The following is a 21,732-nucleotide window of genomic DNA, read 5'->3' as shown; positions in this document are numbered from 1 at the left end:
GCAGGTGTGAGAGTCTCTGTCCATGGGGGTCTCCTGGGAAGAGGGGCTGGCCGGGGTCACTCGCATTCCCTGATTTATCCAGGAGCCTGTTCCCTACCTCAGACACTGTTGAGGCTGTTTCCACAGGGGAAATTCCCTGACAGCCCCAGGCACATGGTGACACAGGGGGCTGTCAGAACTGGGGGGAATGTATGCCTGGAAGGGGTAGTTGGACACCTGGAATGGTCCTTGCAGGCCTGTGGAGAGGGCAGAGGTGAGCATTGCACATCTGGCCAGAGGTGTGCACACCCAGGGGGGTGTGTAGAGGTGGGAGCGGGGTCACGCAGCTGGCAGGGACTGTCACACACCGGCAAGAGGAACAGGTGGCGGGGGTTATTGCACGCCTGGCAGGGGCTGCCGTGCACGTGATGAGGGCCGTAGCCCGGCCGGAGCAGGACTTGCACAGCCGACAGAGCCGGAAGGTCGTTGCAAAGCCGGAAGGTAGTTCTCACACCTGCAGGACTTGCACACCTGGTGGGGGATGTTGCCCATCTGGAGCAGGACTTGCACACCTGGCAGGGACATTGCGGAGGTGGGACGCGGGTCACACACCTGGCGGCGGCTGTCGCACGCCGGGCGGGGCATGGCCGAGCTGCCGGGGGGGTTTCGTACCCGGCGGGGGCCGGAGGCTGCCGCACCCCGGGGACGGAAGGGCCGCGGCGGGGGCGGGCTCGGTGCGGGGGGCGGTGCCGGTCCCTCCTCTCTCGCTGCTCCTGCCCGCCCCGTGCCGGCGCCATGGCGGGCCCGGGCGGTGCCGGGGACGCCGTGGATGTGCTGAGCGGCGGCAGCGAGCGGCGGTGCCGGGCGCGGCTGGCGGCGGCGGGCGCGGGGGGCGCGGCGGCGGCGGCCGCGGTGCTGGTGCCGCTGTGCTCGGTGCGCGGCCGCCCCGCGCTGCTCTTCACGCTCCGCTCCCGCCGCCTCGCCGGCCCCCACAGCGGCGACGTCAGGTACCGGCGGGGGGAGCGGGCACCGCGGCCGGGCCGGCGCTGACCCCCCACCGATCCCTCCCGCAGCTTCCCCGGTGGGCGGCGGGACCCGGCGGACGGGGACGCGGTGGCCACGGCTCTGCGCGAGACGCGGGAGGAGCTGGGGGTGGCGGTGGCTCCCACCAGCGTCTGGGGACAGCTTCGGACGCTGCCCGACCGGGTACCGGGGATCGGCGGGGCGTGGAGGCGCGGGGACAAGAGCAAAAGGGCAGGCGGCAGGGACGCGGGGATGGGTTCAAGGTGACAGGGAAGGCGGCAGGGTCATGGGTGACGGGGACAAGGGTTTAAGAGTGTGCCGGGTTTGGGGTGACAGGGGCACGGGTGACAGGGATTTTGGTGATAGGAACAAGGGTTGACAGGAACAAGGCCACAGGAGCACGGAAAAGGGGTTCAGTTGACAGAGACAAAGCAGTAGGGACACAGGTGACAGAGTAAGGGTTCTGGGTGACAGGGACAAGGCAACAGGGTGACAGGATGCAGGTGACAGGGGTCCAGGGGGACAGGAACACAGGTGCGGGGGGTTGCAGGCAGCGGAGGATTGGAATGGCAGGAAAAAGGCAGCAGGGTGACAGGTGACGAGGACCCATACCAGGGTCATGTGACAGATTCAGGGGGACAGGAACACGGGTGATGGGTGTTACAGGTAATGGGGATTCTGCGTGACAGGGACAGGGCAGCAGGGACAAGGGCGGTGGATTTGGTGTGACAGGGACACAGCTGGTGGGTTACAGGTGTCAGGGACAGGTCAGCAGGGACATGGGTGACAAGAGTCCTGAGGATTCAAGGTGACAGAATACAAGGCAAAGGCATTGGTGAGGGGGTGGCACACATGGTGGGTGCCTGCACTGGGTGCAGGGGGGTCGAGGCACAGGCGCTTTGGGGAGGGGGTGCCATCCTGTTCCTCGCTGACACACCTTCCAGCATGGAATGACCGTGGCGCCCGTCGTGGCCAACCTGGGGCCGCTGGAGGCCTTGACACTGAACCCCAACCCTGACGAGGTGAGTGACTCCTCCCCAGGCCTGCTCCCCTTCCCGTGGCAGCCGGTCCCGGTCACTGTGGTCTGTGCTGACAGGTGGAGGAGGTGTTCACCCTGCCCCTGGCTCACCTGCTCCGCCAGGAGAACCAGGGCTACACCCACTTCCGCACGGCCAGCGGCTATGGATACACCTTGCCCGTGTTTCTCAACGGCCCCCACAAGGTGTGGGGGCTCACGGCCATCATCACCGAGCTGACCCTGGAGCTGCTGGTGCCCGGCCGCTACCGCAGGAAGACCCACGTGCCTCCCCGGAAAGCCCCGGCCTGAGCGGGGAGGGGGCGGCTGCGGGGTCCCCGTGCCTCGGTTCTCCACCCGTGTACAGGGGGACAGAGCCCAGCAGTGATGTCGCACACTGTGATTCAGTAAAAGCCATGTTTGGAACTGCCCCGGGCTCCGAGTTGTGGAATGTGGCCAGGACAGCTGTCCCTTGGCACGGGCACAGGAGGAGGAGTCCTCGTGCCACTGTGGCGGGGACAGGGAGTGTGGGGTCCCCAAGGAGGAGACTTTTTGTCTGTTAATACCCTACAACCATTGCCTCTGCCCCACTCCAGCCTCATGGAAATCCAGAATCTCCCCTCTGGTGTATCCAGACCCCATGTGTCACCCCATGCTCCCTGGGGATCTCCTGCTCCAGGGGCAGCAGGACCCAGAGGCCCTCTGCTCCATCAGTCCCTGCCTATCATTTTATGTCCACAGCAGATCCTGGGAGCACAGCGGCATTTATTGAGGACCCTCTGGAGAACCCTTTGAGTGCTGGCAGCACCCCAGAAACCCCTTCCAAGCAGAAGGGAGGTGTGGTGGTGAATCCTTACGCCGACGCCACTCGGGCTTTGGCCTCGCTGTAGCGCCGCATCCTCTCCTCCAGCTCGGGGCGGAAGTGGCGGATGAGGCCCTGCATGGAGCAGGGGAGTTGGTTACTGGGGTGGGGGAAGGCTGCTGGCCCCTCCAAGCCCTCCCGACCCCTCACCTGCACGGGCCAGGCCGCGCCGTCGCCCAGGGCGCAGATGGTGTGTCCCTCGATCTGCTTGCTGATCTCCCAGAGCGCGTCGATCTCGGCGGCCTGCGCGTCGCCCCGCACGAACCGCGCCATCACCTTGTTCATCCAGTCCACGCCTGTGGGAATTGGGATGGGGATGGGTCCCTGCAGTGCCCTGCTCCGCAGCCCCGCACCCACGGCCCCCTGCTCACCCTCCCGGCACGGGGTGCACTGCCCACAGCTCTCGTGCTTGTAGAACTCGATCAGGCGCGCGATGGCTTTGATGATGTCGGTCTGGGAAGAGAGGGAGGGTGAGGAAGGGGAGGGTCCCACCGGGGCTGGGGGAGCCGGGGGCGGCACATCCCTTACCGATTTATCCATGACGATGACGGCGGCCGTGCCCAGCCCGCTCTGCGCCTGCACCAGGGAATCGAAGTCCATCAGCACCGTCTCACACACGGACTTGGGCAGCAGCGGCGTGGAGGAGCCGCCTGGGATGACGGCCAGCAGGTTGTCCCAGCCCCCACGGACACCTCCTGCAAAGAGGAGGGTCAGGACAGGCAGCTCCAGTCCCGCTCCGGCCTGGCTCGGCTGCGGCACTCACCGGCGTGTTTCTCGATGAGCTCCTTCAGCGGCACCGACATCTCCTCCTCCACCGTGCAGGGCGTGTTGACGTGCCCCGAGATGTTGAAGAGCTTGGTGCCGGAATTCCGCTCCCGACCGAAGCTGGCGAACCAGGCGCCGCCGCGCCGGCAGATCGTGGGGGCCACCGACACCGTCTCCACGTTGGCCACCGTGGTGGGGCAGCCGAACACACCTGGGAAAACATTAGGAAAAAATTCCTCCCTGTGAGGGCGGTGATGCCTTGGCACAAGCGGCCTAAAGATGCTGCGGCTGCTCCATCCCTGGAAATGTCCAAGGCCAGGTTCAACAGGGCTCGGAGCAACCTGGGGTTGTGGTATGTGGCCCATGGAAGCGTGGTGGAACGAGATATTATTTTCAGGTCCCTTACAACCCACGCCATTTTGTGAAAGAGTGGGAGCTGTCAAGGGATGTGGTGGTGTCCTTGCAGCAGGATGCTGTCCTGAACACAACTGTTTTGGGGTGGCAGCTGGGAACTCAGGACAGATCTGTGGGGCCGTACCCACGTCAGCGGGGAAGGGGGGCTTGAGGCGGGGCTTCCCCTGCTTGCCCTCGATGGACTCGATGAGCGCCGTCTCCTCCCCGCAGATGTAGGCGCCGGCGCCGCGCACCACGAACACGTCGAAGGCGTATCCCGACCCGCAGGCGTCGCCGCCCAGCAGCCCGGCCTCGTACGCCTCACGGATGGCCACCTGCAGCGGGTCAGGTGGTGAGCCCGGGGCGCCCCGAGCCACGCCGCGGCCGTGGGGTGGCCGTGGGGCGGCCGTGGGGCGCTCCCCCCACCTGCAGGTTGGAGGCCTCGTTGTAGAACTCCCCGCGGATGTAGATGTAGGCGGCGCGGGCGCCCATGGCCCGCCCCGCCACCAGGCAGCCCTCCAGCAGCTTGTGCGGGTCGTGCCGCATGATCTCCCGGTCCTTGCAGGTGCCCGGCTCGCCCTCGTCCGCGTTCACCACCAGGTACTTGGGTCTGCGGGCAGCTCGCGTCAGGGGTGCTCCCCGCAGGGCCGGGCCGCGCTACCGGAGCTGTGGCCGGTCCCGGTCTCACCTCCCATCCGGGGGTTTGTTCATGAAGCTCCACTTGAGCCCGGTGGGGAAGCCGGCGCCGCCGCGGCCCCGCAGCCCCGAGGTCTTGATCTCGCCGAGGATCCAGTCCACGCCCTTGAGCAGGATCTCCTTCGTCTTGTACCAGTCGCCGCGGCGCAGCGCGCCCTGCAGCCTGCGGGCAACCGCGCACGGTGGCACCGGGCACGGGGCACCGGCACCCCCCACGCTGCTCCCGCTACTCACCGCCAGTCGTGCCGCCCGTAGAGGTTGGTGAAGATCCGGTCCTCATCCCGCAGCGACCCGAACTGCGTCTTCTTGGGCGCCGTCTGCGGGGACACACGGATTCAGCACCGGGAACACCGGGAACACTGGGACCCGTCCCACATGGTCCCGGCACTGCCCGCCCCGTCCCCGCTCACCGAGAAGGAGGCGGCGGGCAGGCGCCGTAGCGCCAGCAGCTGCCTGCCGGCCATGGCGGGGGCCACCGGCACCGGGACCAGGACCGACCACCGTCACCTTCAGCCGCCCCCGCGGTGACGTCAGGGGGAGCGCCGGCGGCGCGGTGGTGACGTCACGAGACAGGCCGGACCCGGCTCGGTTTGGGGGCGGGGCCAGAGCAGGGGGCGCGTTCACAAGGCGGGCTCGTGGCCCCAGAGGGGGCGTGGCCTCGCTGGCGGCGCGCCGGCACGTGCTCCGCGCCCGGGCCCGGGTCGGGTTTCGGCGCTGAAACCGGAGCCCCCGTCCGCCCCCCCGGAGCCCCCCGGGGCGCCCCGATCCCCCCCCACCCAGCGCCCCGGGGGGTCGCTGCGCTCCACCCGATCTCCTGGGCGACACGGCGGGTCCCGGGCACAGCGGTGGCCTCGTCCCTGCGAGGGGCGAGCCCAGGTTCGGGGCGATCTGGTTTCCTTCTGCTTGGCCCCAGTCGTGGGGAGCAGGAGCAGGAGCAGGAGCAAGAGCAGGAGCGGGCGGAATGTTCTTCCTCTTCCGCGGGCCGCAGCGGCGCGGCACCGGCAGCCCCGCGCCTCCCACCTGCCGGGGCACCCCCCGGCACCATGGCCTCGGCCGGAGGGGTGCCCGCGGCTCCCGCCCGGCCCCCCGCCTCAGGGGTCCCGGCACCGCCGGCACTGCGGGAAGCAGGGGGAGATCAAGCCGTAGTGGTGCATCCCCCACGGAGCGTCACCGGGCTGCCGAGGAGCCGGGGCCCTGGCCGCGGCCCGCTTTTGGGCAGGTAACCGGCGGCAGGGCCAGGGCCAGGGCACGGTGGGTGCCGGGGATCCTGCGTGCCCTCGCAGGGAGGCTGCGGGACTGGGGAACAGCTGGGCGGCTGCCCACATCTGGAGCAGGGCGGCCGAGCGGGGAATAATCCGGAGGATTATGCACGCGGGCGCGGCACCCACCCCCCCGCGCCTGCCCTGCATATCCCCTGATATTCCATAAAAACCTCAAATCCCCGGTGGCAGCCCCACGGTCTGCGCCAGCCAGCCCCCCCGGGGCCAGGCATGTCCTGCGGCACGGGGGCAGCCCCCAGCCATGGGCAACTGCACCAAGACCCCTGAGCGGCGGCTCGCCAAGGTACAGCAGGGCTGTGATACCCCGTGGGGCAGCGGGAGGAGGAGGAGGGGGTCCCTACTTGCCTCCCCCCCCTCACCCCCCCGCCGCTGATGCCTGCTCCACCCGCAGGATGGGAAGCCACGCTCGGGCGCTCCAGGCTCTGGCACAGGGGACCCCGAGGACGTGCTGGACGCGGCGCAGACCCCCCCGATGCAGGGATACTCGGTGCTGCAGGGGCTGGTGGGGCCGGCCTGCATCTTCCTGCGGCAGAGCATCGCCATCACCCAACGGGTACGCGACTGTCCCCTCCCCGTGTCCTGCCTGCGCTCCCGGGGGGCTTAGGGCAGAATCCCTGTGGGATCCTCGGGAGTAGGACCCCTCCTTCGTCTCTTCCCGTTTTCTCTTCCCCAGGACCGGGAGCTGCGGCCCGAGGAGATTGAAGGTGAGGTGCTGGGGGGGAGGTCCCACTCGGGTGGGTGGCAGTGCCGGGGTGCCGGTGGTGATGCTGTGGTGTCCCCAGAGCTGAAGCAGGCATTCCGGGAGTTCGACAAGGACCATGATGGCTACATCAGCTACAAGGACCTGGGCGAGTGCATGCGGACCATGGGATACATGCCCACGGAGATGGAGCTCATCGAGCTGTCTCAGCAGATCAGTATGTGGTGGGGCAGCAGGTCCCCATCAATCCCTGCCCCATGACCTGCTGACACCCCTCTCCTGCTGCAGCCGGGGGCAAAGTGGATTTTGATGATTTCGTGGAGCTGATGGGCCCCAAGATGCTGGCAGAGACGGCGGATATGATTGGGATCAAGGAGCTGCGTGACGCCTTCCGTGAGGTACGGGGACGGTGGGGACAGATGGGTAGGCTGCCAGTGTGCCAGAGGTGGCTGGTGGCAACGGGACCTTGTCTGTAGTTTGACAGCAATGGGGACGGACAGATCAGCATGGCGGAGCTGCGGGAGGCCATGCGCAAGCTCCTGGGGCAGCAGCTCAACTATCGGGAAGTGGATGAGATCCTCAAGGACGTGGATCTCAATGGAGATGGCCTGGTGGACTTCGAAGGTAGGAGCAGGGAAGGGGCCAGAAGCACCCCCAGGGACATCTGGGATGTTCCACGTGTGTTTTCCCCCGGCAGAGTTTGTGCGGATGATGTCGCGCTGAGGGTGGTGCGTGCCAACACGGGACCCAAGCCCCCCGTGCCTTACGAAGAGGAGGGGGCCACAGAGGGACCCCCAGCTCCAGGGGCTGGGGGCAGTGCTGGCACAACGGTGCCCGTGCCTGGGGTGAGGCTGGGTGCCGGAGCTGCTCCGATGTCTGACTGTGGTGGGAGGCACCGGGGTCAAAGTCGGGACCCTTTTCGGCACAGGCTTGGCCGAACTTGGACCGCTCTCGCCCTCATCTCTGCTCTCTCCCTGCATCATCCCCCTTCCCACTCGGACCTCACCCTAAAAGTCACACCATCGTGGTCCCCTCTCCTTCAGCTGTGCCCCATCCCTACTGCTCATCCCTACAGCCTCCCATTCCCACTCTGTGTGCCACACTGAGCCCCTCAGGCTCCCCCCACACTATGTTCAATGCAGACTGCACAGCATAACCCACCCTGTCACCGTGGTTTGAGCTCACACCTACCCCAGACCTGCCTAAGGTGAGGCATCCCTCCCATTTCGGGTCTGGCACAGACCCTCATGGATGTTCTGGCAGCCCCCAGTGCAGGAGACCCTCGAGGAGAAAAATAAAGCATTACTGGGTGGAAGGGCCTCAGCCAGCTGCAGGCAGGGCTGCTGTAGGTATCCTCCCTACCCTAGCTGCAGTTTTGGGGCCAATTTTGCCCTTTTGAAATGATAAAACTCTCTCTACAGAATTTTGTTTTGTGTTTTATGTTGTATTCAAAGGGTTTATTCGTGATCATGCCATCCACTGGTATCCCCCCAAAACCCTGGACTCCCACTGTGTCTCACGGGAGCCCCGCAGGGAGCCGGGACCCCGGGCACCCCCTCACCTGTGCGGGCACAGGGTTCCGGGGAATGCACGGCCGGTCGATGGGGCCGGTTCCGGGACGGGCGGCGGCGATGCCCCCCAAAATCCGCGCCGGGGTTCACCCCCGCAGAGAGTCGGGACGCCCTGACCGGCGCTGGCTCGGGGCTGTGGGGTGACACGGGGTCTCTTGGCGGCGGGAGGAGCGCGGCGGTGCCCATGGAGCGGCTCCCGGGGCCCCCCCGCGTCCCCCGAGGTGGTGGCGCCGATCGGTCACGTGACCCGGAGACGACCCCCCCCCGCGAGGGGCGCGGTCAACGCCGCAGTCACGTGGTCGGAGAGGCACCAGGGGGCGGGGCCGACGCCGCGTGTCTCCACGGTGACCGGCCGGCGGGCGCGCGGCGGCGTGATGACGTTACGGTCGTGACGCGTCTGCGTCATCATCGCGAGCGCCGGCGGCGGCGGAGGGGGGACAGACCCGGGTCAGGCCGGGGCCGCGCAGCGCTACCGGGAACCGGGGCCGCCGCGCTCCGCTCCGGTTCCCGGCTTCCCGCCGGGCCGAGCGGGGCCGAGCTGAGCTGAAGAGAGGCGGGCACCGGCGATACAACCGGCGGGGCGAGCGCGGGGGCCGCACGCCGACCCCCGCCGCGGGGCTCCAGGGATCCGGGAGCGGCGGGCGGCCGTCGGGGATGTCCTACAAGCCCATCGCTCCCGCCCCCGCTACCCCCGGAGCCGCCAGCGCCAGCCCCGCCCCGCCGGGGCCCGGGGCACCGTCCGCCGGTGAGAGAACCCCGCGGTTACCGCGGGGGACGGGGGACGCCGGGGGCGGAGAGGGACCGGAGGGCTGAAGGGGGGTACCCCGGGAAGGGATGGAACCGGATAAGGGAGGTACCGGGGAAGGGGGAGTGTGGCCGTGACCCTCAGTTTCCCGCAGCCACGAGTGTCCCGTCGCCCTCCGGTTCCGTCCCTGGCGCCGCCGCCCCTTTCCGGCCGCTCTTCAATGACTTCGGGCCGCCGTCCATGGGCTACGTGCAGGTGAGGCGCGGGGCAGGGCCCGGTGCGGCCGGGCGCCGAGGCGGGGGCCGCCCCCAGCCCCTCCGTCCCTGCCTGTCCCCCTGTTCCCGCAGGCCATGAAGCCCCCCGGGGCGCAGGGCTCGCAGAGCACCTACACCGACCTGCTCTCGGTCATCGAGGAGATGGGGAAGGAGATCCGGCCCACCTACGCCGGCAGCAAGAGCGCCATGGAGCGGCTGAAGCGGGGTAGGGGCAGGGAGGGGTACCGGGCGGCCGCGAGGCTGCGCCCCCGGGGCTCCCCAGCCCCGCGGGGAGCGATTGGAGGGTGATTCGAGGTGTCCCTGTGCTTCTCCCCGCAGGGATTATCCACGCCCGGGCGCTGGTCAGGGAGTGCCTGGCAGAGACAGAGCGAAACGCCCGCACGTAACGGCAGCTGCCACCCGGGACCCCCCGGGACCTCCCGGTGGTGGCGGCGGGGGCGGGGGGCCGCCGTGCTGCCCGAGCCCCCCCTCCCCGCGCTCTCCGCTCTTTATAAATGCGTGTTTTTATAAATAAAGGACGATGTTGGGACTTGGCCTCGGTATGTCCCCGCGGGGGTGGGTCCCGATGGTGGTGGTGGGACGCGGGGTAGAGGTGGGGGAGTCGGGGGAGAGTTTGGAGCCGCACTGGTGTCTCGGAGCTGAGAGGTGCGGGAGTGATCAAACCACTCGTTGATCGCTTGAAAAAGTGGCTTTTTAAATAAAACACCGGGTTTTTCCGGGGGCGGCGGTGCCGGCACACGCGGAGCGCCCGTGAGTGGCGCTCGCTGTCTTCCGCTCTCTGACGTCACGCCCCCCCCACCTCCCTACGTCACGGCTGTCGCCGTGGGAACGGGCTGTGATGTCACGATCCGAGGGGCCGGTGCGGAGCGGCGCAGGTTCGGTGGGGCCGGGGGGCGGCGGGGACCGGGCGGGCGGGCGGGGGGAAGTGGAGGGGGCCGCGTTGCCATGGCAACGGAGCCGAGCCGAGTGGGGCCGAGCCGAGCCGAACCCGGGGCCGAGGGTGGCCGAGCGGTACCAGACTGAACCGAACCCGGAGCCGAGCGCTACCGGACTCCGCCGAACCCGGGGCCGAGCTTTTCCGAGCCGGGCCGAACCTGGGGCCGAAGGCAGCCGAGCGGTACCGGACTCAGCCGAACCCGGAGCCGAGCGGTACCGGACTCAGCCGAACCCGGGGGCGGAGCGGCTCCGAGGCGGGCCGAACCCGGACTGAGCGGTACCGGGCTGAGCCGAGTGTGTCCCGAGCGGTTCTGAAGGGGTGCCGAACCGGCTCGAGCCGTCCCGAAGCCGGCCTGCTCCGGTGTAACGGAAGCCCCCTCAGGAGCTGCTCCCGCTGTGCCCCGCCGCCGCCGCCGCCGCCATGCTGATCAAGGAATACCACATCCTGCTGCCCATGAGCCTGGAGGAGTACCAGGTGGCCCAGCTCTACATGATCCAGGTGGGGATACGGCGCTGAGCGTGAGGGCTTGAGGGAGCTGCGGGGCTGAGTTGAGGCGGGCGGGGGGGCTGGGGGTTGCCGGGGTCTGCGGGGTGAGCCCGGGGGCTGCACGGGTCTGGGGTTTGTGGGGCTGAACCTGAGGGGTGTAGGGTCCGAGGGCCAAGACTGAAGGGGTGCACAGGGCTGTGGGGCTGGGCATGGGGAGCTGGAGGGGTGCAGGGATCTGGAGGGGTGCAGGGATCTGGGGACTGAGACTGAGGGGCTGCAGGGGGCTGAGAGAGGCTGGAGATTGTAGCCTGAGGAGTGTAGTCGGCTGTGGGGAAGTATGAAGGGTGCAGGGGCTGTGCCTGGGGGTGCACAGGGGACTGACTTAGTGGCTGAGCATGGGGTGCTGGAGGGTGTAAGAGGGCTGTGGGGCTGAGCTTGGAGCCTGGAGGGGCGCAGGGGGGCCTCAGGCTGGTCCCAAGGGATTGCTAGGTTGCAGGGGTGTCACTGAGGCTTTGGGTGGGTTGGGACCAGCGAGCCAAGCAGGGGGTCCTGGCAGCAGGTGTGGAGCTGGGGGTTGCCAGCACATGGAGATGGGAGTGCACGGGAACTCTGGGCACCCGTGGCGGTATTGGGGCTTGGAGGGGCTGCACTGAGCCATCGTCTCTGTGCAGAAGAAGAGCCGGGAGGAGTCGAGTGGTGAGGGCAGCGGTGTGGAGATCCTGGCCAATCGACCCTACAGTGATGGTCCTGGGGGAAGTGGCCAGTACACCCACAAAATCTACCATGTCGGCTCCCACATCCCCAGCTGGTTCCGGGCACTGCTCCCCAAAGCCGCGCTCCAGGTGGAGGAGGAGTCCTGGAATGCTTATCCCTACACACGCACAAGGTGGGAGCCAGGAGGTGGCAGGGTGGGCTGCAGGACTGGCCATGCCCCCAGGCTCAGTCCTGTGCCCCTCCAGGTACACGTGTCCCTTTGTGGAGAAGTTTTCCATTGAGATTGAGACTTACTACCGCCCAGATGCAGGGCAGCAGACCAACATCTTCAACCTGAGTGCAGCAGAGAAGAGGCAGAGGATTTTGGGTGGGTATGGCTGGCTTGGGGAGCTGGGCAGGACACTGTGGCTGCTGGGATTCCCACACAGTGCTTCTGGGATGGGTGTGTGGTTGTGATGGGGCCTTAGGGGCTCAACTTCACTCTCCTTCCTGGTCCTCATGTTTAAGGGATACTGGAAGAGAAGAGCTCCCTGGATGCTGAGCTCCCTGCTCCGAGCTCCCTGCCTGCTCCCTCTCAGTGCTGCTGAATTAAGTTCCACATTAAAGAAATATTCAGGGACAGTTTTGTCCCCTTCCTCTTCCCTTGCCTCTATTTCTGTTTGCAGCTTCTCCTTCCTAGTGCCAGCCCGCTCCCCTCTCCTTCTGTGTTCCAGCCTTTTTTTTGCATGGATTTGCCTTCTCAGTCTCTCCTGGTGTACATGGGACACAAAACCTGGGTCCTGTGGAGTGTTCTGGATCAGCTGAGCTGGATAAGCATGTCCCCATTTTCCTACTCCCTGCCCTGCTTCCCCTCTCCCCAGGGCTTTGCTCCAGAATGCACTCTGCGTCCTTTTTGGGGAGCTTGGTGGGCAGAACTGGGAACTCGGGGTGGGATTCTTCCCTCTCCGCCAGGTTCTTGTTCCTGGTGGTGTGGATGTGGTCAGTTCAGGCGCCAGAGTGTGGAGTGTGACGTGCTGCCTCTTAAAATGGAGGCCTAAAATAGGCACTCGGAGGAAATGATTCATCTGACCTATTTCTCTCCCCGGCTCTTGCAGCACTGGGGATGTCCGGCCGGGATACCGATGGCTCGGACCTAGGGGCAGGAATTCTGCCCCTACTGCCCCCAGGAAGCAACCAGGGCCAAGCAGACGGCATCAGGGCATGGTCCTGTGCCCGCTTTTCCATTCTTGTGCCCGTCCCATGGGTATTCCACAGGGCGCTCAGCATCTCCAGTGGCTGCTGCCTTCCACCGGGAGCAGGGTTGTAGTGGGACCAGCCCCAGTGTGGATCCCACTGGGATTTTCTCTGCCCTGGTGTCTTGTAGCACTGACAGATTTAAACCCCTCTCACGTTTCAAAGGGCGATGGAAAAACATGGTCTGGGTGATCCGCAGGGATAACTGCATCCTTGGCAGCTTTCTCCCAGTGGCAAAAGCAAAGGGAGTTGGAGTGTGATGGGAATGACACTGCCAGGAGCTGCTTGGGGACAGCAGGTCCTGTCCCAGCTCTTTGCTTCTGTTATCCAAGATGCTTGGCATCATGCTGTGCATTGTGCATCATTTTTGTGGATTCAGGGCATTTCTAGTTTTCTTTTTTCCCCCTTTTTTCAGCCCAAGCTGCAGGAAGAGAGGCTGACAGCACCTTGGGGACATCAAGGGGGGAAAATAAATACAAGGCTTGGCACAGCCTGGGAATGGGGACAGTGATGTGGGATGGTACTGGGAGCCAGTGGGGCGCCCTGGAATCCCCCAGACCATGGCCTGGAGACAGGGGTGGGAGAGCCAAATTCTAGGAGATTTTATGCTGGGTTGAGCCCGAAGGGCTGTTGGATTGTGTTTTCCTGGGTGTCATTCAGGAGCCTCTCTCTGGTCTTGGGAGGTCATCCTCATTTGGGGGGAGCTCATGCTCATTTCGGGAGAGATCACCTTTGTTTGGGGATGGCATTCCTTGTCCTCCCCCCGGCTCTCTGGTGGCTGCTGTGTCACATGTTGGTTTTGCTGTACCCTTTTTTTGGGGGACCCTCGAGCTTTTGGGTGGGTGAGCCAGGAGCTGTCCTGAGCTGTCCCATGTGCTGTCCCCGTCCTCAGCCCCCATGTCCCCCAGGGTAGCCGGGATCACTCTGCAGCTGCCAGATCTGCTGGCTAATGCACGTATGTGTGTCAGCCCCGCTCTCCGCACACTCCCAGCCCCTCCCTCCCTGTGCCACTCCCTGGGGTGCCGGAATGGGATCCCACACGGGGATGGAGATGTCTTTGGTTGCACCAAGCATGTCTGTGATGTTCCAGCCATGGGATTTTATATGTTCTATGAGGAAGATCTTCCCAGTGAGGGTAGTGAGGCCCTGACACAGGTTGCTCAGAGAAACTACAGATGCTCCATCTCTGGAAGTTTCCAAGGCCAGGTTGGATGGGGCTTGGAGCAACCTGGGATAGTGGAAGATGTCCCTGCCCATGGCAGGGGATGACATGAGATGACCCATAAGGTCCCTTCCAACCGAAACCATTCCAGGATTCTATGATTTCCGAACTCCAAGATTTTAGAATTGTAGGACAGAGAGTGTTTGCTGCCAGCTGTGTTGAGTGCATGGCTTGTGGGAATAATTTGACCTGATCTTTGTCCCTTTTTCCTTGTTTTCCTACCTGTGCCCCCTTGCCAAATCCTGTGGGGTAACAAGCACCATTCCCCCCACAGACACCATTGACATTGTGCGTGATCCCATCTCCCCCGGGGAATACAAGCCCGAGGAGGATCCCAAACTGTACCACTCATCCAAGACGGGCCGGGGGCCGCTGGGGGATGACTGGCTCGAGGCAGCAGCGGCCAGCGGGCCCCTCATGTGCGCCTACAAGCTCTGCAAGGTGGAGTTCCGATACTGGGGGATGCAGTCTAAGATTGAGCAGTTCATCCATGATGTGGGTGAGTTGGGACCCATGGGTAGCTGGAGGGTCATTTGGGCAGCTGTGGGATCACACTGGACTCGCTTCCCCCCTTCTCCCCGCAGGTTTGAGGAAGGTGATGCTGCGTGCCCACCGCCAAGCCTGGTGCTGGCAGGATGAGTGGACGGACCTGACGATGGAGGATATCCGGCAGCTGGAGGAGGAGACGGCGCGAATGCTGGCACAGAAGATGGCCAAGTGTGGCGAGGATGAGGAGCCACCAGCGGCCGGGATCAGCCCCGAGGGGCAGCCAGAGCCAGATGGTCCTGGCAGGCAGGAGGAGGCTGAGCTGCAGGCAGGGACTGATACCCCCTCTGATGATACCTTTGCCAAGCAGTGGTCCACCTCTTCCCGCTCTTCTTACTCTTCCCAGCATGGAGGTGAGAGACCAGGTCTGGTGTGGTTATACTGTGAATGCTGCTGTTCTCCATAGGAGATGTGTCAGAGGACTGTTTTGCCTGGCTTGGGTCTCCTGGGCTGGGGCCCTGGGTGTCCCAGGTATGGTCCCAGCTTTCTTGAAGGGCCCTGGGTGACCCAGGGATGGTCCTGGATCTCCTGGAGGGACTCCGGGTGACCCAGAGATGGCCCCAGATCTCCCTGGGGGGGATCTGGGTCCAGGACCAAGGGGGAGCTGTGGGGCAGGAGCGAGGGTCTCTCTTCAGGGGGCTGTGAGTGCTGACCCCCCATGGGTGGCAGGGGGCGTGTCTCCTCAGAGCCTGTCAGAGTGGCGAATGCAGAACATTGCCCGGGACTCGGAGAACAGCTCCGAAGAGGAATTTTTCGATGCCCACGGTACTGGCACCATCTCGGAACAGGCTGGGTGGGGGCAAGGGTGTCTGAGGATGGGCGTGCAGGCAGAGGGATGTCCCCCCACCCACTCTCCCTTCCTGCCCCTGCAGAGGATCTGTCTGACAGCGATGAGGTCTTTGCCAAGGAGATGACCAAGTGGAGCTCCAACGACTTCTTGGACACGCTTGAGCGGCCAGTGGAGCTGGACGAGACACTGGGTGAGTGCTGGGAGTGCTCTGTCCCCAGATCCTGGAGTGGGTGTCCTGAGAGGGGCCTGATTCCTACCTGGAGACCCCAGCTGCCTCACCAGGGCTGTGTGCTCACAGGGGAAGGAGCCAGCACCACCAAGGGGGATGGTGAAGGATTGGGAACATCCAGCTTTTCTGAGGTGTGTGTCCCCGCCCTCGGCCTGTGCCCTCTTGCTGTGCCCCACGACTTGACTGCTCTCCTTCCTGCAGGGCAGCACAGCAGAGAGCACGGAGCAGATGTGCCGGATCCACGCGCTCTTCCTCATCCTCCACAGTGGGAACATCCTGGATCAGGGAGCGGGCGAGCCGGGCTCCAAGCAGGCAGATGTGCAGACACTGGCAGCCACCTTTGATGCCGTCACCCGTGTCCACTTTCCCGAGGCATTGGGACATGTGGCCCTGCGCCTGGTGCCCTGCCCGCCCATCTGTGCTGCAGCCTATGCCCTTGTCTCCAGGTATGGATTCCTGCTGGGAAAGCAGGGGACCAGGAGGCTGTGGTATCCTTGGAGAGGGGACTTCACTTCTAGTGGGACATTAAGGACTGGGGAGGGGATGGGGGTTAACTTCTGCTGCAGTGTCTTGGGGCAAGCTTTGTTACGTGGTGAGATGGGAAACATATAATTCGTAGTGCGGTATCCCAGGGCACGCAGGTGTTTTGTTGTGGGATGAGGACAGTGGGGCAGGATGGGATGGCATAGGATGGGGATAACTCCTCGTGCAGCATCCTGGGTTGAGCAAGCATTGTGCAGAGAGATGGGGACATCGGGGCAGCATGGAATGGCGTGGAATTGGATGGGGTGGGGATAACTCCGGATACAACATCCTGGGTGAGCAAGTGTCCTGCGGTGGGAGGGAAGGGGATGGGGATTACTCCTTGTGCAGCATCCCAGGCTGAACCAATACCATGCAGTGGGATGAGGACATCAGGACAGTCCCATTCATCCCTCACCATGTCCCCCTCAGGCTCAGCCCCTACAGCCATGACAGGGACAGCCTGTCCAGCAGCCAGGACCACATCCCACTAGCAGCACTCCCGCTGCTGGCCACCTCCTCAGGCACCTACCAGCATGCCGTGGGCACCGTCATCACCCGCGCCAACCAGGCCTATGCAGCCTTCCTGCAGTCCGGAGAGGGCACTGGCTTCTGCGGCCAGGTGAGGTGGAATTTGGGGAAAGCTTGGCTCTTGAGTGCAGCTGCCACTCTGCATGGAGGGTGTGGGGGTGTCACCAATCCTCATGGATCGGTGCTCTCCGCAGGTGGTGCTGCTGGGGGACTGTGTGGGTGGCATCCTGGGATTCGATGCCCTGTGCCAGAGCCGGGCGGGCTCAGGGGGCAGCCGGAGCAGCAGCCGCCGTGGCAGCCTGGTGAGTGCCTTGCGTCCCAACGCCCCCTGAGGAGGTTTTGGGGGTGCACTGGGGGCTCCATGGGGTCTGGGTGTTTGCTGTCTCCCCCTGCAGAGCACGGAGCCCATCTCCCCGGAGCAGTGCGGCGGCCTGGACCCGCTGGCTGATGGGACGGAGGGAGTGCCGGTATTGGGCCAGGCCAGCCCTGAGGCCCCAGGGACACAGGGGGACAGCCAGCAGCACAGCTCCATGTGCAGGTGAGCCCAAGAGGGATGGCTGGCTACCTTTTGCTTTATGGAAAGGGTGCAATTCCCATGTGCTTCAGGCTGGGAAGGAGCATTTCGTGGAGGCCACCTGCCCCAGGGGAGTCTTGCTGGAGCTCCTCTGGGATAATAGGGCCACGCCAGGCATGGCTTTGCCTTCAGGATGGTGGGAGCACGATGATGCCATCCCTCCCCATGCCCACCGTCTCTGCTGTTCCAGCCTGCAGGCCAGCGAGGCCTCGCTGGAGGCAGAGGCACCCCGGAGCAGTGGCATGGTGCTGGATGCCGAGGGTGCCAGCACCCGCCTCGAATTTAAGGTATCCGGCTTCTTCCTCTTTGGTTCCCCACTGGGGCTGGTGCTCGCGCTGCGGAAGACCGTCATGCCTGCTCTGGATGGTGAGGATCCCTGCCTGCCGTGGTGCCAGCCTCTGACCCTCCCTGCAGGGCTCAAGTCCCTGAGTTGAGCTCACCTGACAAGCCTGAGCTCCCCAGGACCACCCTAGGGAGCCCTGCTTGGGTTTGAGCCCCTTGCATGCCCAGCCCTGGCTGTGTGGGTGTTGGTGGGTGACTGAGAGTCCCTGCTCTGTGCCAGCCTCAGCCTATCCCTGGTGCCCCAAATTTCCCTCTCCACCCTTTCCTCTTTCTATGTCCTGCTTTACCCCTCTTGGGTGTTTTGCTCCTGGTGCCCCCCGGCCCTCCTGGGCACCCCTGACCCCTCTCTGTGCTGCAGTGGCCCAGTTGCGTCCCGCCTGTGAGCAGATCTACAACCTCTTCCACGCCGCCGATCCGTGCGCCTCCCGCCTGGAGCCCCTCCTGGCCAAGGCCTTCCACGCTGTGCCCCCGCTCAGCGTGCCCCGATACCAGAAGTACCCTCTGGGTGATGGCACTTCGTCCCTGTTGGGTGAGCAGGTTCCCACCAGGCTGGTGCCAGGCACCTGGGGCCATGTCAGGGTACCCAGAGCACCCACATCCTTGCTGGGTCGGGGGAGAGGGATGTGCAAGCCCTTCCCACTGCTCTGAGCTCTACTGGAGGGGTGTCCCTGGGGGCTCTGGGTGTGCTCACCCAGCTCTCTCTTCAGCGGAGGCCCTGCAGACACACTCTGCCCTGTTCCTGCCCAAAGTGGATGTGGCTGCTCCTCCTACCCCCACTGGCAGCTTTGTGGGCTTCTGGAAGGGCAATGAGCCGGCAGAGCCCCCCACTCCCGCCAGCACCAGCGAGGTTGTCAAGAGTAAGTATCATCCCCACCCACCCCATCCTGTGTGGGCACCTCAGGCTGTACAACAGGGGACGAGGTCTGGGCAAGGCTTCATCCCAGCTCTCCCTACAGTCCTGGAGCGCTGGTGGGGCCCAAAGCGCATTGACTACTCTCTGTACTGCCCCGATGCCCTGACTGCCTTCCCCACCATCACCTTGCCCCACCTCTTCCACGCCAGCTACTGGGAATCCTCTGATGTGGTGGCCTTCATCCTGCGCCAGGTATGGTGGGTATGGTGGGCACGGTGGGGTGGGCGGCGAGCCGGCGCAGGCGGAGGCTGAGCCAGCTCTGTGCTGTTGACAGGTGATGGAGAAAGAGGGGCCGCAGCCTGCGGAGAGTGAGGAGACCTCCATCTACAGCCCCGCCATCCCTCGGGAGAAGTGGCAGCGCAAACGCACCCAAGTGAAGATCCGGGTATGTGGCCAGTGGGAGGCCACCTGGGGCATCCTGGAGTGTGTGGGTTCTGGGACAATCCCACAGCCCAGTGGTGTCCTGGTGGTATCTCAGGAGCTCCCCCAGGAGCTGCTGAACACCCCGTGTGCCTGCAGAACGTGACAGCCAACCACCGCGCCTGCGATGTGATCGTGTGCGAGGGCAAAGCGCAGGTCCTCAGTGGGCGCTTCATGTATGGACCCCTGGATGTGGTGACACTGACTGGGGAGAAGGTATTGCTGCGCTCAGGGGGCCACCAGGACCTCTCAAACAGGGTGGGGTGTCCAGGACCAGGCAGGGGCTGGTGTTACCCACAGTAGGGGAGGGATGTGGTTTACAGGACCCTGTGTGGGGCGGTGGGAGAAGGTTGTAATGACTTATAGGTGAGGACACAGCAGGATGTGGGGGTCCAGCCCGTGCCCAGCCCGTTTCCCTCTCTCAGGTGGACATCTACATCATGACACAGCCGCTGTCGGGGAAGTGGCTGTACTATGGCACCGAGGTGACGAGTGGCAGCGGGCGCCTGACCTTCACCATCCCTCCAGATAAGGCTCTGGCCATTGGAATCTATCCTGTGCGCATGGTGGTCAGGTGAGGTGTTGCCTCAGTTTCTCCTCCAGCTCTTTTGGCAGAGCTACATCTGCTGCCCTGGCAGCAGGGTTGGTGCTGAACCATGACCTCTGCCTTTGCAGAGGGGACCACAGCTATGCTGAGGCGTACCTGACCGTGGTGGCCCGTGGCACCGAGTCCGTTGTGTTCAGCATCGATGGCTCCTTCACCGCAAGCGTCTCCATCATGGGCAGTGACCCCAAAGTGCGGGCGGGGGCTGTGGATGTTGTAAGGTGGGTGCCCTTCAGTCAGGGAGTCAGTCTCCCCATCTTTCGTGGTGTGACAACTCAGTTGGGGGAGGTCAGAGCAGGGACAAGGGGGAGGGTATTCCACCACTCCCGTGCCTCCAGCACATCATCTCTGTGCTGGTACCCTATTGTGGAAAATAATCCTGAGTTTGGATGTGGTCCCCACAGCTCTGCTGTACCTTCTCCTTGATAAAATCCCTGGGAGGAGGGAGGTTTTGGAGGCAGCACCCACACATGCTGTATTGGGAGATCGCAGCTTCCTGTAGCCCGACTGTCTCCACACAAGGCTCCTGGCAGCCACCCATGTTCCCTCCTAGGCACTGGCAGGACTCGGGGTACATGATCATCTACGTGACGGGGCGCCCTGACATGCAGAAGCACCGTGTGGTGGCCTGGCTCTCCCAGCACAACTTCCCCCACGGCGCCGTCTCCTTCTGCGACGGGCTCACCCACGACCCGCTGCGCCAGAAAGCTGCCTTCCTGCAGAGCCTGCGCACTGAGGTGGGGGCAGGGATGCTGCTGGGACACAGGGCTGGTGATGGGGTGGTGTGGGCTGTGCTGAGTCCTGTGGACCTCTGCATCCCGCTGGAGATGCTGGCAGCTGGACTACACTGCCGTGGCAGAGCTGGAAGCTTCTCAGGGCAGGTCCCAGCCATCCCTCTCAACAAGCGGGTGTTCCAGCCCCTGGGGGTGGCTGTCCCTGTGGGAAGGGTTGTTCCCTGCCCTAATGCTCTTGTCCCTGGGCAGGCAGAGATCTCCATAGTTGCCGGCTATGGCTCCACCAAGGATGTCTCCGTCTACAGCTCACTGGGACTCACACCAGCCCACATCTACATTGTGGGACGGGCTGTCAAGAAGTTCCACAACCAGTGCCAGGTATGGTGGTGGCAGGGCTGGGGACGGACTGGGGATGCAGGGGACGATGGCTGACCTCACCAGTCAGCCGTGGCCACCAGCTTAGGCTGTCTGTGTGTCCTGCAGTTCCTCTCCGAGGGTTATGTTGCCCACCTGGCCCAGTTGGAAGCCGCAGCCCTGGCTCACTCCCCCAAGGGCCCCCCGCGACCTGTGCTGGGCAAAGGCACCTATGGCTGCCCGGCACCTGTCGACTTCCTGCGGAAGCAGAGTCAGCTCCTGCGCTCCCGGGGCTCCAGCCAGGCAGAGCGGGATGGGGGGCCCCCCTCAGCACCCCCTGGCTTGTCCCGGACCAAGCCCCGCAGTGTCAGCCTCAAGCTGGAGGGTGAGGAGTGAAGGTGGCATGGCCATGTCCCCCCTCTGCCAGTTCCCTGATTTCCCAGCAAGGAGCACCTGGGGACGGAGCCAGTGCTGGGCCATGAGGCCATAGGAAGGAGATGAGGGTGCTGGGTCCCCTGAGTCAGGGGGTGTGCTGGGAGAGGGCCAGAGCCCCCCAGAGGACCAGAGTGATCCCCTCAGGGCTGAGCCATCCTGCGTCCTGCTGCCCCCAGCCCTGTCCCCTCTGGTCCTTTGGGGCCGTTGGGCTGTGCCCAGTGGGGTCTGCACCCCAGGGTCATTATCCCCGTGCAGAACTGGGAGCTGTGGCTGTGCCCCAGAGCGAGTGGCACCTCCCCACCTATTTATTTCCGTCCGGTGTCACAGGGCAGGGCTGGGTTGGGGTTCCAGAGTGGTTCCTCTGTTTCCCCCCCCCCTTTCGTTTTGGTGTTGAATAAACAGATGTTATGACAAGGTGCCAGCACCCGCAAGTCTGCTCTGTGCCTGTGGAAGTGGGGTGGTTCCCACCCACTGGGAAAGCCCTGGGGAGCCTCCAGGGACACCATGTCCCACAGGGAGATGACTGTGGGGCACAGCAGTTGGGTCACAAGCAATTTAGGACAGGGAAAAGAGCCTGGGATGTGTGGGCTATGCTGATGCCAATACCCTCCCCCTCTCTGACTTGGTTTCCCTTCATTTACCTCTAGCAGCAATTTTTTGTAGTGACCAGGGGCTATGTCTGGTTTTACTTGAGTTTATCTTGGCAGAGCATGACCAAAGGTTTATAGAGATAGCAGGAACAAGCTGTTATTCTATATAAAATATTCCCGACACTGACATGACAAGAGGAGACACTGGTTTGGGATGATAGCAGCAGCCTGGAGAAGTGACAGTGGCGTGGC

The 21,732-nt window shown here is 64.3% G+C and overlaps 5 protein-coding genes across 9 annotated transcripts; 4 read left to right on the top strand and 1 right to left on the bottom strand.

Annotated features, from left to right (window-relative positions):
* The first annotated feature begins 81 nt into the window (after positions 1–81).
* Positions 82–2,622, top strand: NUDT8 (nudix hydrolase 8). 2 transcript variants are annotated; one of them, XM_066187019.1, is made up of 4 exons: positions 82–571; positions 1,053–1,185; positions 1,947–2,024; positions 2,099–2,620. In XM_066187019.1, the coding sequence occupies exons 1-4, from the start codon at positions 408–410 to the stop codon at positions 2,327–2,329; spliced, it is 606 nt and encodes a 201-aa protein (XP_066043116.1). In that variant the 5' UTR covers positions 82–407; the 3' UTR covers positions 2,330–2,620. The 2 variants fall into 2 exon arrangements, with proteins under 2 accessions (XP_066043116.1, XP_066043115.1); XM_066187018.1 differs by lacking the exon at positions 82–571 and adding an exon at positions 592–986 and having other exon boundaries at positions 2,099–2,622.
* A 140-nt stretch (positions 2,623–2,762) lies between these two features.
* On the bottom strand, positions 2,763–5,267 carry NDUFV1 (NADH:ubiquinone oxidoreductase core subunit V1). Of its 2 annotated transcripts, XM_066187016.1 has the most exons (10): positions 5,144–5,267; positions 4,968–5,050; positions 4,726–4,896; positions 4,464–4,647; positions 4,183–4,372; positions 3,643–3,855; positions 3,408–3,574; positions 3,251–3,332; positions 3,030–3,175; positions 2,763–2,954 (listed from the first exon to the last, which is right to left on the bottom strand). In XM_066187016.1, exons 1-10 carry the CDS (start codon positions 5,195–5,197, stop codon positions 2,871–2,873), a joined length of 1,374 nt encoding a protein of 457 aa, XP_066043113.1. In that variant the 5' UTR covers positions 5,198–5,267; the 3' UTR covers positions 2,763–2,870. The 2 variants fall into 2 exon arrangements, with proteins under 2 accessions (XP_066043113.1, XP_066043111.1); XM_066187014.1 differs by having other exon boundaries at positions 3,030–3,332.
* Positions 5,268–5,563: 296 nt separating this feature from the next.
* Positions 5,564–8,127, top strand: CABP2 (calcium binding protein 2). 2 transcript variants are annotated; one of them, XM_066187021.1, is made up of 7 exons: positions 5,564–5,952; positions 6,405–6,566; positions 6,687–6,717; positions 6,796–6,930; positions 7,002–7,111; positions 7,190–7,337; positions 7,411–8,127. In XM_066187021.1, exons 1-7 carry the CDS (start codon positions 5,695–5,697, stop codon positions 7,434–7,436), a joined length of 870 nt encoding a protein of 289 aa, XP_066043118.1. In that variant the 5' UTR covers positions 5,564–5,694; the 3' UTR covers positions 7,437–8,127. The 2 variants fall into 2 exon arrangements, with proteins under 2 accessions (XP_066043118.1, XP_066043119.1); XM_066187022.1 differs by lacking the exon at positions 5,564–5,952 and adding an exon at positions 6,176–6,296.
* Positions 8,128–8,679: 552 nt separating this feature from the next.
* CDK2AP2 (cyclin dependent kinase 2 associated protein 2) lies at positions 8,680–9,833 on the top strand. Its single transcript, XM_066187023.1, has 4 exons — positions 8,680–9,029; positions 9,184–9,284; positions 9,377–9,509; positions 9,623–9,833. The coding sequence occupies exons 1-4, from the start codon at positions 8,939–8,941 to the stop codon at positions 9,688–9,690; spliced, it is 393 nt and encodes a 130-aa protein (XP_066043120.1). The 5' UTR covers positions 8,680–8,938; the 3' UTR covers positions 9,691–9,833.
* Positions 9,834–10,126: 293 nt separating this feature from the next.
* Positions 10,127–21,304, top strand: PITPNM1 (phosphatidylinositol transfer protein membrane associated 1). Of its 2 annotated transcripts, XM_066187001.1 has the most exons (24): positions 10,127–10,179; positions 10,623–10,739; positions 11,399–11,613; positions 11,687–11,808; positions 14,171–14,395; positions 14,481–14,795; positions 15,112–15,207; positions 15,315–15,422; positions 15,531–15,592; positions 15,663–15,907; positions 16,416–16,605; positions 16,709–16,816; positions 16,910–17,052; positions 17,279–17,454; positions 17,789–17,959; positions 18,138–18,287; positions 18,387–18,535; positions 18,618–18,728; positions 18,863–18,979; positions 19,189–19,337; positions 19,439–19,588; positions 19,921–20,104; positions 20,351–20,479; positions 20,585–21,304. In XM_066187001.1, the coding sequence occupies exons 2-24, from the start codon at positions 10,662–10,664 to the stop codon at positions 20,849–20,851; spliced, it is 3,660 nt and encodes a 1,219-aa protein (XP_066043098.1). In that variant the 5' UTR covers positions 10,127–10,179; positions 10,623–10,661; the 3' UTR covers positions 20,852–21,304. The 2 variants fall into 2 exon arrangements, with proteins under 2 accessions (XP_066043098.1, XP_066043097.1); XM_066187000.1 differs by lacking the exon at positions 10,127–10,179 and having other exon boundaries at positions 10,243–10,739.
* The last annotated feature ends 428 nt before the right edge of the window (positions 21,305–21,732 follow it).

Source organism: Chamaea fasciata, unplaced genomic scaffold, assembly GCF_029207755.1.
Source record: "Chamaea fasciata isolate MVZ Bird 193981 ecotype frontalis unplaced genomic scaffold, bChaFas1.0.hap1 SCAF_7, whole genome shotgun sequence".
Lineage (NCBI taxonomy): Eukaryota > Metazoa > Chordata > Aves > Passeriformes > Sylviidae > Chamaea > Chamaea fasciata.
The sequence above is the reverse complement of the archived record's forward strand: the minus strand, read 5'-3'. Positions and strand labels throughout refer to the sequence as shown.